General features: G+C 48.0%; 1 protein-coding gene across 7 annotated transcripts in view; it reads right to left on the bottom strand.

The window, feature by feature from the left end:
• The window catches only part of TCN2 (transcobalamin 2), a 30,274-nt gene extending 16,198 nt beyond the window's left edge, over positions 1 to 14,076 (bottom strand). Inside the window, exons 1-3 of one of the 7 annotated variants that reach the window (XM_030582459.1) lie at positions 12,010 to 12,117; positions 11,501 to 11,623; positions 9,814 to 10,021 (exon numbers count right to left, since the gene is read on the bottom strand). In XM_030582459.1, the coding sequence (XP_030438319.1) occupies positions 9,814 to 9,880 (67 nt within the window). In that variant the 5' untranslated portion in view covers positions 9,881 to 10,021; positions 11,501 to 11,623; positions 12,010 to 12,117. Of the gene's footprint in view, positions 1 to 9,813; positions 10,022 to 11,375; positions 11,450 to 11,500; positions 11,624 to 12,009; positions 12,265 to 13,521 lie in introns of those variants that run through there. The other 6 variants (XM_030582458.1, XM_030582462.1, XM_030582457.1 and 3 more) reach the window with 6 other exon arrangements.
• Between the last annotated feature and the right edge of the window lie 1,752 nt (positions 14,077 to 15,828).

Here is a 15,828-nt window from a genome sequence, read left to right as displayed (position 1 = left end):
CTGTCTGGGACTGGTCCTGCTTTGAGCAGGGGGTTGGGCTAGATGACCTGCTGAGGTCCCTTCCAACCCTGAGATTCTATGATTCCACGATCTATTGATTCAGAGATCAAAAGGGAATATTAGCATTTTGATGAAACCTGTATTTCTCTTTAAAGTCTGTAGTAAACTGTCTATGAACTGCTTCATGGAGACTTACCTTATGCTGATGAATGCAACTAGTTACCTGTGTATACATAGGAAATAAGTAATTCTATTTCTAAGCAACTATTCTTCACCCAAGGAATATCTGCTGTCAAGAGGCTATCATAACCTGCCAGTGGTCTATAAAAGAATGCTTGGGCCCTGATACTGTCACCTTAGATCTACTTAAGTTTCATCAGGGAAAGTCTGAGTTGCAAGACTGTGGTCTCTAGTTCCATTCTGGATTGCCCTGATGTTGGATATTGGACTATAACTTGATGAACTGATTCTGGAACAAACTCTTTGCAACTCAAAAGCTCACCATCTCTACTATAAAACTGACCAAAGAACTTTATTCAGATCTGTATGTGTAACTTTCTTTTTTAATAGATTTTAGTTTAGTTAAGAAGAATTGGCTGTAAGCAGATATTTGGGTAAGATTTGAAAAATTCATTTACCTGGGGGGATAATGTGTCCAATCCTTTGGGACTGGTAGAACTTTTAATACGATTAAGAAGATTTTCAATAATCCTCATCATATTTGACTTGGCTGTCTGGGTAGGAGCTCAAGGCTGGGTTGCTTTAAGAGAACTGTTCTGGCTTCTGGGTAACCAGGAATGTAGTGTAGCTGTTTTGTTGCTGACTTGGTGAATCTAAGTATTAGAATAATCACCAGTTTTGGTGATTGTCTGCCCCATTCTTTGCAGTCTGCCCTAATTGAGCAATCTCAGCATGGCCCCCTGGCACCAGTAACAAAGTTGAACAATTACAGGTATTGAACTAGACTCAGCATTAGAAAGTTTCCATGACACCAATTGGAATTTGCGTGGAAACTGGATGGTGCAGAGGATTGAGAATGAATAGAATGATGAATTGTCCACATCTAGATCACTGGTCCAAATTTGTCACAGGTCAGTCATGACTGATGGCTGCTGCTAAGAAATGAGTTAACGAGGCTTAGACCGTCCCTCAGGGGGTGGGTGGCTAGGTCTCAGCTGGTATTACCTCTGTCAGTACAGAGGCCAAAGGCGATGAAAAGCAAGTCTCTCACCCAGCAGGCCAGCTCTGAGAGGGAGGAAGGATGAGTTTGATGGGTGGGATGGCACAGGGAAACTTGCCTGTGCTGAACTGGTCCTGTGGAGGGGTAAGAGGTCTCCAGCATAGCAGAATTTGTAAGTCTGGTTTTGCAACATTTGAGGAAGTGGGGCTCCATCTTGCAGCTGCCAGTTCCCATGCACAGACATGGGGGCCTGCTCTTCATCCACTATTCCCCTCCCATTGCTGCACAGTCATGTTCTGGCACTACTAGGGGGAAAGGAAAGAGCAGGGGGGGGCATCTGCAGAGGGGAACCATCTCCTTGGCCCCCACTGCAAACAGCCAAAGACATTTCTAGCTTCATCCCAACCCAGAAACAGGCTTGATTACAGCAGAGAGGTACAAAAGATCAGGGAGTGAAACAGCCAGGAGCCAACAATTCTTGGTGTTGGAGCAATGCCAGGCCTGATTCCTGGCATCTCACAATGGAGCTGTGGAGGGCATGGGGAAATAGGAGCCCTAGCAGCTCTGGCCAGTAAATTCCAGCCCAGCCTTTTCTCCAGCCTTAGACATGCTGCAAGAGGGAGATCAGAGGATGAAATCAGTTTACCTCCAGGCCATGTGTATGATGGGGCTGCACAAATGGCCAAATAATTAACACACTACTTGCACATAACTATAGCTCTGGAATCTCTCATTGTTGTATGCATTGTTGGTCCCAGGATATTAGAGAGACACGGTGGGCAAGGTACAGGAACAGCAGAAGCTTCCTAAAAGTTGGGAGGGGCCACTGGTGCACAAACCATGGCCTTGTCCCGCACCCTGCCTCTTCCCTCTGAGGCCCTGCTCCATGCTGCCCCTTCTCCTGGGCCTCCCCGCCCCCCCCCAAACTCTCCATTTCCCCCAGACCCCACCCCCATGCTCCCCTTTCCCCAAGGCCCCGCTCCCATGCCATCTCTTGCCCCCAAGCCACCCTCACTCACCGTCTGCCCCCTCCCCCTTTAAAAAGTGATGGGGCCACAGTGTCTGTTTGCACCCTCCCCTTCCAGCATAGGTAGTTAGCACATATTTCATGACACCATTCAAGGTGGAGTGGTCTGTTAACACTTCTGCAGTCACAGGACAAAAGAGCAGGGGGTATAGACTGTTGTAATAAGCCATAAACCCAATGTCTCTGTTCAATCCATGATTTTTAGGCCATGTCTACATTAGCAAGCTTACAGCAGCACACCTCTACGGATGCAGCAGTGCTGCTGTAAGATCGTTCGCATAGCCACTCTATGCCGATGGGAGAGAGCACTGCTGCTGACATTACAAAACCACCGAAACGAGCGGTGGTAGCAGGGCTGTCCTTAGGATTTATGGGGCCCTACGCAGTACTATTAAACTGGTGCCCCTATGCCCAATGGAAGCCCAGGCTCGCAGCCTGGCAGGGGGAGGATGAGGCAACAGAGGATACCGAGGCACCTAGCCCACCTCACAGAGGCTGAGAGTCACAGTTCACCGCAGAGATCCTCTTCCTCATGCAGAATGCGCGGCGCTGATGCGTTCAGCTGTGACTACGGCCCCTGCCTGAGGAGACTGCAGTGCGCACTGGGTGTGCAGAGCTGACCCGCTCTTACTGTGTCATGGGCAATGGGTGAAGCTGCCACTTGGGGAGTCCAGCTCCCCAGCCCCCCTCTTCTGCCTGTGGCCACACCCATACTCCACTCCTGCTCTGCTCAGGCCCCACCCCCTCTGCCCAGGCCCTGCCCTCTTCCTACTATCTCCTTCCTCACCTCCTTCCAGCCAAATCCCTGAACTCAATTGAAGCAAATGACATTTAAAAAACCTCTTCTGCAATTTCTTTCTAAAGAAAACAGAACATGTTTTCTACTGCATGCCAGACGGTGAAGACTGGACAAGCAGAAGATACTTAATTAAAAAAAACACTAAATTTGGGAATAAAAAAAAAAAGTCAGTCACAGGTTTTTTGATACACCCTGAAGTTTGTCAGATCTATTTGCAAAAATTTTGTAGTAAGGGCAAGTCAGCTGTCTTGCTGAATACAATATTAAATATGATGGAATATATGATGCAGCTCTTCTCTGTTTTAGATTTTCTTAATCAGTATTTCTAAACTGATTTTATATTTTAAATGTACTCCTAAACCATTCCAGATTACTACCTATTTACCTGACTGAAACAAAGACATTTTAAATTAATCAGTCGGAGGTTTAATGTGTTCATAACAATGTTCATTGCTTTTAGAAAAAGGGAACACTAATTTACTTTGTGTGATCTCCACAACAATAGACCTGTTTATGAAATTTCACCCCTGATGGCATGGGTGATGTAATTGATATGATGTGACATCATCACAGAACCTAATCACATCAACCACGCCATCAGGGGCTCAGTCACGTGCACACCTACCAATGTGATATATGCCATCATGTGCCAGCAATGCCCCTCTGCCAGGTACATTGTCCAGTTTTGCCAGTCTCTACACAAAAGAATAAAACGGACACAAATCTGACATCAGGAATCATCACATTCAAAAACCAGTAAGAGAACATGTCAACCTCTCTGATCACTCAGTAACAGACTTAAAGCTGGCAATTTTGCAACAAAAAAGCTTCAAAAACAGACTCCAATGAGAAACTGCTGAACTGGAATTAATTTGCAAACTAGGTACCATTAACTTGGGCTTGAATAGAGATTGGGAGTGGCTGGATCATTACATAAATTGAATCGATTTCCCCATGTTGAGTATCCTCACATCTTCTTGTCTGAAATGGGCCATCTTGATCACTACAAAAGTTTCTCTTCTCCTGCTGATAATAGCTCATCTTAATTAGCCTCAGAGTTGGTACGGCAACTTCCACCTTTCCATGTTCTCTGTATCTCTATCTTCTTACTGTATGTTCCATTCTATGCATCCGATGAAGTGAGCTGTAGCCCACAAAAGCTTATGCTCAAATAAATTTGTTAATCTCTAAGGTACCACAAGTACTCCTGTTTTTTGCAGATACAGACTAACACGACTGCTACTCTGAAACCTTTCACTTTTAAGTTACTAGGTCCCCTCTAGAGGAAGACTCACCAGGCTGTAGCAGCTAGCTGTGGGAACCTGCCTGTGGGAGGCTGCAGGAAGGGTCAGAACAGGGATAGGAAGAGGTGGAAGGGTAGACACTAAGACCCAGGGATACCCCAAGTTTTTGGATGCCCTATGCAGCTGCGTATGCTGCATATGCTTAAGGATGGCCCTGGGTGGTAGCTGTGTCAGTGGGAGAAGCCCTCCTGTCAGCATAGCACTGCCTACACCAGGAGTTAGGTTGGTGCACCTGTGTGTCGCTCAGGTTGTGGATTTTTGTAGTTATACCAACACTTGTTTGCAGTATAGATCAGGGCTAGGCTTTCATGTAAATGTAACCCAGGCTCACGCAATGGGGCATGCCGTAGTTGCTGAACCACAGAGATATTTAAGAGCCTGTGGCCTGGTCTACACTAAGCGTTTAAACCGATTTTAGCAGGTTAAACCGATTTAACGCTGCACCCGTCCACACGAGGCCCTTTATATCGACATAAAGCACTCTTTAAACTGGTTTCTGTACTCCTCCTCGACGAGAGGAGTAGCACTGAAATTGGTATTACCATATCGGATTAGGGTTAGCGTGGCTGCAAATCGATGGTATTGGCCTCCGGGCGGTATCCCACAGTGCACCATTGCTGTCCAGAGCGGTCACAATCTGAACTTGGATGCAGTGGCCAGATAGACAGGAAAAGCCCTGCAAACTTTTGAATTTCATTTCCTGTTTGCCCAGCGTGGAGCTCTGATCAGCACGGGTGGTGATGCAGTCCCAAATCCAAAAAGAGCTCCAGCATGGGCCATACGGGAGAAACTGGATCTGATCGCTGTACGGGGAGACAAATCTGTTCTATCACAGCTCCGTTCCAGAAGACAAAATGACAAAGCATTTGAAAAAAAATCTCCAGGCTATGATACAGAGTCCACAACACAGTGCTGCGTGACAAGCATAATGGAAAGCCAAAGAATCAAATGGAAGCTCATGGAGAGAGGGAGGGGGGACTGAGGACTCCAGCTATCCCAGAGTCCCCAGCAGTCTCCGAAAAGCATTTGCATTCTTGGCTGAGCTCCCAATGCCTGTAGGGTCAAACACATTGTCCGGGTTCAGGGTATATCTCGTCAATTTACTCCCCCTCCCTGCCCCGTGAAAGAAAAGGGGAAAAAATCGTTTGTTGACTTTTTTTCCAAGGTCACCGTATGTATACTGCATGCTGCTGGTAGACACAGTGCTGGGACAATGAACAGCAGCATCCTCTCTCCTCCCTTCCCCGGTGGCAGACAGGCAGTAGGACTGGTAACCATCCTTGTCATCAGCCTGTGAGTGCTCCTGGCTGGCCTCAGGTGAGGTCGGCCGGGGGCACCTGGGTAAAAATAGGAATGACTCCCAGTCATTCCCAGTAGATGGTACAAAACAGCTGGTAACATCTTCATCATAGCAACTGGGGGCTGAGCGCCATCAGCCCCCTCCCTTTCATGTGTAAAGAAAAGATTCTGTACTGTCTGGACTATTATAGCAGCAGGATGCTGGGCTCCTCTCCCCCGCACCGTTTAATGTCCTGCCTGGACTATCATAGCAGCTGGAGGCTGCCTCCCCCTCATTTTCTCTCACTAACAAGTCAGTGCTTCTTATTCCTGCATTCTTTATTACTTCATCACACAAATGGGGGGACACTGCCACGGTAGCCCAGGAGGGTTGGGGGAGCAGGGAAGCAACGGGTGGGGTTGTTGCAGGGGCACCACCTAGAATGGCATGTAGCTCATCATTTCTGCAGGATCTGACATGGAGCGGCTGTGCTCTCTGGTACACTTGCCCCATATTCTAGGCAGGGCTGACTATTTTTAGATACCATAAAGGAGTGATTGACTCGGGGAGTAATTCCCATTTTTGTCTTTGTGCCCCCGGCCGACCTCAGCCAGGGGCACCCATGACAGCAGCAGACGGTACAGAACGACTGATAACCATTTCTGCTATCTTGCAAAGGGAAATGAATGCTGCTGTGTAGCGCTGCAATACCGCGTCTGTTAGCAACATCCAGTAGACATACGGTGACAGTAAAAAAAGCTGAACGGGCTCCATGATTGCCATGCTATGGCGTCTGCCAGGGCAATCCAGGGAAAAAGGGCGCGAAATGATTGAAAGCAACGGCAGACACGGAGGAAGGAATAAGTGACGACATTTACCCAGAATCACCCGCAACACTGTTTTTGCACCATCATGCATTGGGGTCTCAAGCCAGATTTCCAATGGGCGGGGGAGACTGCGGGAACTATGGGATAGCTACCCACAGTGCAACGCTCCAGAAATCGATGCTAGCCTCGGACCATGGACGCACACCACCAAATTAATGTGCTTAGTGTGGCCGCATGCACTCGACTTTATACAACCTGTTTTACAAAACCGGTTTATGTAAAATCGGAATAATCCCATAGCGTAGACATACTCCATGACAGCATTCTTGCTCAGAGATCTGGTTTAGCCCAGGCAAGAGGCAGTCATGCCTCTAGCTCTGGAGGGTGCTGGTTCAGTCCCTGCTAACTCTAATTCACTAAGGGTTGGTTTTTTTATGTAAAAATATTAAGAGCAGAGTCCTTAAGCTGGAATCAAACATTCTGGGTTCAAACTTTTCAAATTCAGAATTGTGCCCTTACCTTCAATTTGAGGCCAAACTCATGGATGGCCTGGAAGGGACGGAGCACAGATGCCTGGTGCTTTATACAGTCTGTTAAATCTTATTCAGTAAGCCAGCCTCACTAACAGCCCATCTCCTGCAGGTGCTGGAGGCTGTTCACATGAGAGGGAAGGAAACAATGGCTTACCGACAGGGCAACTGGATCCAAACTGGTTGCCCCCACTCTGGTCTGGGTTGGGAAGGTCAGTTGCTTTGGTTTCAGCAGGGTGGGAAGGTACTTTGGGGGAGAAGAAGATGATATGTTCCCTAATAAAGGGAGGCAGCAGCAGCTCTGGCTGCACATGGACAGGTCTTTCCTGGAACACACACAGCTACTGGAGAGAGAGGAGTCTTATTTTAGAGAGCCTGTTTTGAGCCTTGGAAAGCAGGATTCCTCTAAGAGAGACTCTGGCCATGGGGCAGCAGGGAGAGAAGCCATCAGTCATGGCCCATGTACAATTAAAAGAACAACTGAAGAGCTGAATGCACCCAAGGAATGTGCCTGCTACATGGCCTCACTGGTATGAAATAGCATGTTACTAATCTAGAGGACTCTATGACTAAGGGAACCGGGAAGGAGATATGGAGCCTTCTGACTCTAAGCCACCCATTGGAATCTGGTCCTAAGTAAGCAATGACAAAGTTGGTCCCATCTGGCTGGTGGTCTGCATGAAATATATTGGGAGTCTTGGACAACTCTGTAGGGGACAGGTGTCCTCACCCCTGGGGGGCATCATAACTGGCACTACTAGGCACCCTGGCTGGCACTCCTAGCTGAGAGGCCAAGGGTCAAGAAGACATGGAGACCAAAGGTGAAACCCTGGTCCCTGTTCAGTAATAAAACTCACAATGACTTCAGTGGGGCCATGCTTTCACCCTACATTCTACTAGAGGAAGGAGGTCCCTCCAGGTCAGGATTAATGCATTGGGAAGGGGGAGACATCCATTGCTGCTCCCCATGCTGTGTCTGCTCTGGGCACAGATAGGCTCCAGGGACCTCAGAGGATTACATTAACTTTAGAAAAACATAAGGTGTGGAGAAGGAGGAGAGGGACATAAAGCAGGGACACAAATCTTCCTTAGAGGTTTTTAAGGTGAGGCTTGCCAAAGCCCTGGCTGGGATGATTTAGTTGGGATTGGTCCTGCTTTGAGCAGGGGGTTGGACCAGATACCTCCTCAGGTCCCTTCCAACCCTGATATACTGTGATTCAGTGCACTGGTCTCTCCCAATTCAACAGAAGCGGTTTGCTCACACCAAGGGCAGGGCTTGCTCCCACGTGGCCTACGTTAGCTATAAATTGCCCTGCACTCCAGTGAAAAAAGGAACGCAACACTACGGGCTTGGCTACACTTGCTAGTTACAGCGCAATAAAGGAGCCCTGGGCGCACTAGCTCACTCACTGTCCACACTGGTAAGGCATGTAGAGCCCTCTGACTCCGCGGCTATAGCGCTGCTGGTTCTCCACCTCGGCAAGTGGAATAACATTTGCTGCGCCTTGGTGACAACGTCCAGGCGTCAGTGTGAAGGAGGCGTTGTGTTACTGAACTCTGATCGGTCTCCAGAAACGTCCCATAATCCCTTAAATCAAGTGGCCACTCTTGTCACTGTTTTGAACTGTAGGAATGCAGAAATGCAGAAATGCCCTTTCAAAGCTCCATTTCTGACAGCTGGCATGCAAGCCATTACTGTGGAATGCTGGGGGGAGGTCTGCAGCTGTCTGAACTTACAAGACAGCATGCTGACATGCTCTCGGCCCCCAAAAAACCACATACACACAACACACTCCCTGTCACATTGCCCCCCACCACCCCATTTGAAGAGTATGTTGCAGCCACTTGTATGCTGGGATAGTTGCCCGTATGCTGGGATAGTTGCACATAATGCACCACTCCCAATGCCGCTGCAAGTGCTGCAGACGTGGCCACGCCAGTGCACTTGAAGCTGTCAGTGTGGACAGACTGCAGGGCTTTCCCTATTGCGCTCAAAGGCTGGTTTAACTCAAAGCACTCTAGGTCTGCAAGCGTAGCCATACTCTGAGCTTATCGTCTGCACCTTTTATCCAGGGCTGTACATGGTGCTCATTGCCATGGTATCTGAGGGCCTTTCACCTCCTGCAGCTCAGAGGAAAACTGTCATCACTCCAGGAAATGGAGAGGAAATAAAAACCAAGTGAGCCAGACACAAGCACCAAAGAGAAACTACTTGGAAGAGAGAAGCTGAAACAAGTATATGCAATACTCCTCCAGTGACTGCAGACATGCAGGAACCTAGGGCTGCTCGTGGGCAGACCAGGGCTCTGTCGGGAAGTTCAAGCTCGTTCTTAGCCAAGAGACAAATGCCCAACATTTATACAATGCTTTCCATCATCAACAATCCCAGAAGATGCAAATCATGCCGCCCACTAGTGAAAAACAGCCACCTCTGAAGAGGAAGACAGCATCTGTTTCCCAGTACACAACAAAACAGTTTAAAGCAGGAAGTGATTAAGCCTGGCATAAAATCACAAGGGGATTTGGTCAGGAGGAAATCAAGGCGAACACCCTTGATCTCAACAAAACCATCTGGACTCTTCAATGCTCACAAACAGTCAGGACTCTGTTATGTCTTGTGACATATGTTCAGCAGCCCAAGGAGTTCCTAGCATTGCTCCAATACTGACTTACAGGGAAGAGCACTCCCTACTGCAGCACCAATACTCAGCAATGGTTTATTTTTAATGAGAAGACAAGAGGAGCTTCCATCTACCCTGGTGGGGGTCTGCATGTATTAATCGATGCATGCATTGAGCGGAAGTGAGGAGCCTCTAAAAGTCTCTCATGATACAGGAAGAATGCATGTAGAAAGCTTCTGTACTCACCACAGAGCTGGACTGGGAAGGCCAAGACATGGAGGACGAAAAGGAGCTGCAACATCCTGGGCTCCATATCTGCAGTAGGAGGGAAGGCAGTGGGGAGATGTGATCAAAGCCCTGGCAGGGAGGCCACACACTGATCTGCAGATTCCTTAGAGGTCACTGATTAAACCAGAGAAGTGTCGCAACAGGATCCTCTGCTTGGGTTCAGGAGCTAAGTCAGCAGAAAGAGAAAGGACTTTGGCTGAGTGGAAAATGAAGAGAAACCCAGAGAGCTAAAGCTGCAAGGAGGTGCAACTGCTTTTCTTTCCTGCTTCTTTTTGCACACTCCTGGTAATCCGCCCTCATGGACAGTCTCCTGTTCTTGTACAGATAGTATGTTGGACATCTTAACCAGGCGGACTGAAGCTTTCAGCCCCTTCTCCTGGGCAAATAACAGCAGAACAATGCAGGGTCAGACAGCCCTGACAAGCGAGTCAGTTTCACACTGGTTTAACTTCACAGGAGCTACTACTGATTTACACAAGTGTGAGGGGAAAGTCCGGCCTGCTGAATGCCTGTGAACTGCTAGAGAAGCTCTTGGTGCTGGCTGTGAGGGACGTGGAGCTGGGGAGGGGGAAAGAGCTACTCAAACCATTTCCATGTCCCAGACCTAGGAAACTGCTGCATCCCAAGGATGCCCTCCCCCAGCTCTGAACGGGCTAGGACAGACACCTAGAAATAGCATCAGAAACAAGCAAAAACGGCTGGATCATTCATGGCCACCAATAGCACTGGGGTTATGCACATGCTAAGGGAACAGTGGGCTGAATCCTGGCCTCGGTTATGGGATAGAACTCCCCTTACTGAAGTCCAGGGAGCATCTCTGGATCAGGTGTAACTGACTGCAGCGTTTGGCTCACTATTTATAGATGTTAACCCAGTAAACCTGAAGTTCAGCCCCACTGACTGTGGATCTCTCAGGTAGCATTAAACCCAGTCTCTACCCAGTGCACACCCCCCTTGCCCTCCTGAACAGTAGCCATTCCTTTCACTGGCCTCAGAGCTCATCAGCTGCTGGCAATTCTGGCAGGCCTGATGGACACAGAAGGCTCCTTTTACTGTCCTCACATCTAGACCCCTAAATAAAGCAGCAGCAGATTATGCAGACACAGCTGATGACACATGTTCGAGTACTAGAGACACGGAACTGCAAACACTCCTAACAGTCAGGCCAGGCCAGTATTCAGCAAGTGACGAGTACTGGTGCACTTTAAATTGTTTAAGTGATTCACTCTTCTTTGAGGCAATGTCTGCCCTTCTCCAGGCTATGCAAACATTGCGTGGTCATGGTGATCAAGGGAGGGAAATGGCCAGGAGGAAAGAGTGGACTCATAGGTGTCAGCGCTAATTCCATTAAGATTTTTATATAGCAGTTATCACCATTGTATTCTGTCTGCCCACTAGGAGCTGCTGCATAGGTTCCTTGTCTGCTTCTGCAGCCTGTAATAACACAACTGCCCATAAAGAGAGGGCTCGGATAAGGGCTGGCCTGCTGCATGGATTCTCCAGAGCCTCCCCAAACTCACAGGATATGGGAACCCTCTCCTTGGAAGGAAGCCAGGTCCCCTTCCCTTCCTGTGGGCCAGAAAATTCCTGCTCCAGATATTATGGTGCCTTAGACACTTGGAGAGATTCAGCTCTAGAGCTTTACTATTCTCCTGCTGCCAGTTTCCCCACAGGACTGGACAAGAGCGCCCCAGCCACTAGTGCCAATACGAGAGGTTCAGAGAAGCAGCCATACAACACTTCATCGCCTCTGCTGGGCTTCATCCTGCTGGAACAAAGCAAGAAGACGTGCTAAATGTGTAACAAAGCACGTGCCCTGCAAACACCAGCCCTGAGCAAACCACTGACAGTGGGCTTTAGGACCCAGAGAGGGACGGAAATCTGCCTCTCTTGCTCGTAAACAAAACGAGCAGGGGGCGAAAGTTACACCCGATAATGGGCTCGTCCCTGGAAATCCTGGGCTGCCTGGAGTTCTGACTGAAGCCGAGGGTCTTCTGACCTGCAGCCAGTCTGCTAGCCTGAGTGGCTCTGAAACTAGCTGCAATAATACAGCAGTTCCCATTGTGTTTGGGGGGCTTTCTGCCCCGAATGCTCCAGTCTCGGGATTTTGTCCCAAAACTCGCTGTTGTAACAGGAGGCTGGCTGGCGCCTTACCCTGGTTACGGGCGCTGTTCTCTGTGATCCCGGAGCCAGAACAAAGGCTGGGCACGGTGAGGCGCTTCACCCTTTGTGCCTGTTGTGGTCATGTGACACACACACACCCCAGCCGGGTCAGCTGCTGGAGTCAGCTCTTTGCGTCCTGCCCCGGGAAGCACGGGGGGAGAGAGCTCAGCGCCCAGGAGTTCTGGAATGGAAACCGGGGGGCAAGGACCTAAGAAAAGCTCCAAATGGGTTTGATTATTAATCAAATCAAAAGGAAAAAGATTCAAAATAGCCTGAATTCTAGTCCTGGGTTTGGATTAAGTCTGTTCCCAGGTCATTGAACTTCTAGGTGAAGTTCTAAAAGAAATCCCTCTTCCCCAACAGATGGGGGCCGACATTCAGAGTCAGGAGGCCCATAACTGCTCCAGGGTGAACTGCTGGGCTCCGGCAGTAAGCCTAAAACAGGCCTGCACAACTCAAAGCGGTGAGGGCCATATTACTCCAAAGAAAACAGCTGAGGGCCAAACCCCTCCAGCCCTACTGAAACACCCCCTCCCTCAGCACCACCCAGCCCCGCTAACCCCCCCCCCCGCCGCGCACCACTCAGCCCCTGTGTAAGCAAGCAGGACTCACCCCAGCTGCACCACCTGTTGGTCTTCTTGGGAATTAGCTCATCCAGCCATTGGAGTGCCCTCAGCAGGCCGGTGTCCCACTGCCGCTGGCTTTGTGTCCCTCCTGGACTCCAGTGCCCTTTGATCTGGGGTGCTGCACCCTGGCAATACCCCCACACTCTGGCTCTGGGTCTCCCCTCTCTAGGGAACCCCCAAGCCTCTAATCCCCACCTTACCTCAGTACAAGCTACTGCCAGTCACCAACTAGCCCCCACACCCTGGGGCAGACTGCAGTATATCAGCCACTCATCACAGGCAAGATTGGGTTTGGACCTGCTGCCTTCCTCTATAGCTGGGCTGCCCCGGTACTGGTCTTAGGCCCTTAGATAGGGCCACAGCTTGGGGGTTTTCCAGGCTGGAGCTCCCATGCTCCTCTAGCCTTCCCCCAACCCTGCTCCACTCCCCCCGTACCCTACTCAGCTCCCTAGCAGCCAGACCCTTCTCTCTCTACAAGCAGAGAGAGACTTCCTCTGGCCCACAGCCTGTTTATACAGGCCAGCTGGGATGGCTTCCCCAATCAGCTCAGCTTTTCCCCTGCCACAGCCCTCTCTCAGGGCTGTTTTAAGTCCTTCAGGGCAGGAGCGGGGTAACCACCCTGCAACACCTCCCAAAACACATCCCCCCAACCCAGCGCTGCCCGCACCATGGAAACAAACCTTCCTTGCCCAGCACTGCCCCGCCGAAACAGCTGTGGGCCGAAAAGGAAGGGTTGGGGGTGGGGAGTGATACTTTAATTGAAAAATTCTTAATAAAGCAAACAATTTTTTAAATTATTTAAATTTTTTTATGAATCATGTAAAAATGAAAAACACCTGTTCCGTTGAAAGAAAACATTTGTACTTTTCATAATTACCTTGCAAATTTAATGAGAGATATTACATCTCTTTTCAGCGACAAGCTTGTCATATTCAGCGGTCATATTTGAAGTGGATATTTTCATAATGTCTTCCAAATGGTTGTCAGAGAAGAACGTTGCTTGTTTTTATTCATGTTCATGATGGAAAATGTTTGTTCACATAAATAAGTGCTTCCAAAAATGCTGAATGTTTTCAGTGCAACTTTGATAAGATTCTTGTATTTTTCATCGTCCAGACTTTTGTAGAAGTCCCACAGGCTAAGTTCTCTGTGCTTATTTCAGTAAACTGCCGAACATTGAAGTTCAATAATCTCCAACTGCAAATGTAGTGGCACTTCCTCTGGATCCACAGAAAAGAGATCTTCAGTCAGCTTCAACTGGATGTCTTCTTCTTTAGACAGACAAAGTAAGTCTTCTGTGAAATTCTTCAGTCAAAAGATTGATGTGCTTTGGGTATTTTTCTCCTAACTCGGCATGTTTGTGCTGAGGGATATGCTGTGCAGAAATGGGAAAGGGACACATTTCACTTTTTGACAGCTGACTTCTGAAAAGTTTCAGTTTCATTTTGAAAGCTTTCACTGCTGCACACATTTGACATATACGTTGATTTTTTCCCTGAAGTTGAATGTTGAGATCATTCAGATGTGCTGTAATATCACAAAAGAAAAAGATCTTGATTCCAGGACTCATTTTCAAGCTCTGGGAATTCTATTGGCCCATTTTCTAGGAATTTTGCTACCTCCTCTTTCAAAGCAACGAAACACTGGAGCACTCTTTCTTGACTCAACCACCTCACTTCTGTATGGTAGATTAAGTCGCTGCACTTGGCATCTTCCCCTTCAAGAAAGGCTCGAAATGTCCTATGTTTTAATCCTCTAGAATGGATGTAGTTTACAATGGAAACTACCACTGACATTACATGCTAAAATTTTAAGACTTCGCTACACAAAACTTGCTGATGTATAATGCAGTGATATTTGGTTATTTGTCTCCCGATAAATTCTTCAAGAAGACTAAGTGCTCCAACATTTTTTCCCTCACATACCTGGAGCACCATCAGTACAAATGGCCACCAGGTTTGTGAAATCTAATCCCAATTTATCATTCATGCACTTTATCACTTCACTGTAGATTTCTTTTCCTGTTGTGCGACCCGTCATGGAGCACATGCCAACAAGTTCTTCAGTAATTTCAAAGTTTTTATCAATACCTCTAATAAAAATGAGAAGTTGGGTGGTGTCTTTTAAATCGATGCTTTCATCCCTAGCTAGGGAGTAAAAGCAGAATTCACTGACTCTCTGCTTTAACTGATCACTCAGATTGGTAGAAATGTCAGCTATTCTCTGTACAGTCATGCGTGATAGACTGACATTCTCAAATAGTCCCTTTTCTGGACATAACTCAGATACAGCAATCAACATACAGTTTTTTAAAAACTCGCCTTCTGTGAAGCATTTCCCAGCAGCAGCAATTTCTTTAGAAATTTGAAAGCTTACTTTAGTAACCGTATCGTTCTCAGTGCTCACTTTCTTGAAAATTTGCTGTTCTCCACTAAGGTTTTTCACTAAACTGGCTGTTTTAATTATTTTTTCATTTGTGTTCAATTTGGCGAGATTGGGATGTTTAGTTTCAAAGTGCTGCCGAAGATTGTATTCTTTCGGAACGACTAACGTTTCGTGACACACGAGGCACAGTATTTTGTCTTTGGAAACAGTACATAAATATTTATTTGTCCATTCAGTGTTGAAAACTCTGTGCTCTGATTCTGTTTTTCTCTTTTTCTTGTCACTCATGGTAGCCATTATGAAGCTCAAGGTTTTGTTGAATAAATTCACACACAAGGGAAACACTCACAGTCACACACAAAGAGAAGAGATCTCTCACGGCGCGTGGCACACTAGCAAAGCACTGACAGTGTGTGGAAGCCTGTAGAGGGGGAAAGAAATGGCACACATAGGGTAACCAGATCACAGCAGTAAAATAGGACCCGCCCTCTCCCTGCTCAGCCCCACCATTACACCCCTCTTCAACCCCCTAGAGGTCACTATATTACTGCACGCAGCAGTACCGCAAATTAAAATACTGAAAATGGATGTCGCCCTCTAGCCACCAACTCGCCACTCGCCTCCTCACCCCCCCAAGTATAAAGCCTCACTGCCACTACCTGTCCACCCACCCTCTTGGTTCATCATCCCCCCATGAAAGAAGGGGAGGGGAAAAGGGGGACAGTTTGAAGGGATTTTCTGGGGCTATGAACTAAGCCAGGGAGAGGAAAGGGGGGCAGTGTAAAGGGATTGGATGTGA

This window comes from Gopherus evgoodei, chromosome 13 (assembly GCF_007399415.2).
Source record: "Gopherus evgoodei ecotype Sinaloan lineage chromosome 13, rGopEvg1_v1.p, whole genome shotgun sequence".
NCBI classification, from domain to species: domain Eukaryota; kingdom Metazoa; phylum Chordata; order Testudines; family Testudinidae; genus Gopherus; species Gopherus evgoodei.
The sequence above is the reverse complement of the archived record's forward strand: the minus strand, read 5'-3'. Positions and strand labels throughout refer to the sequence as shown.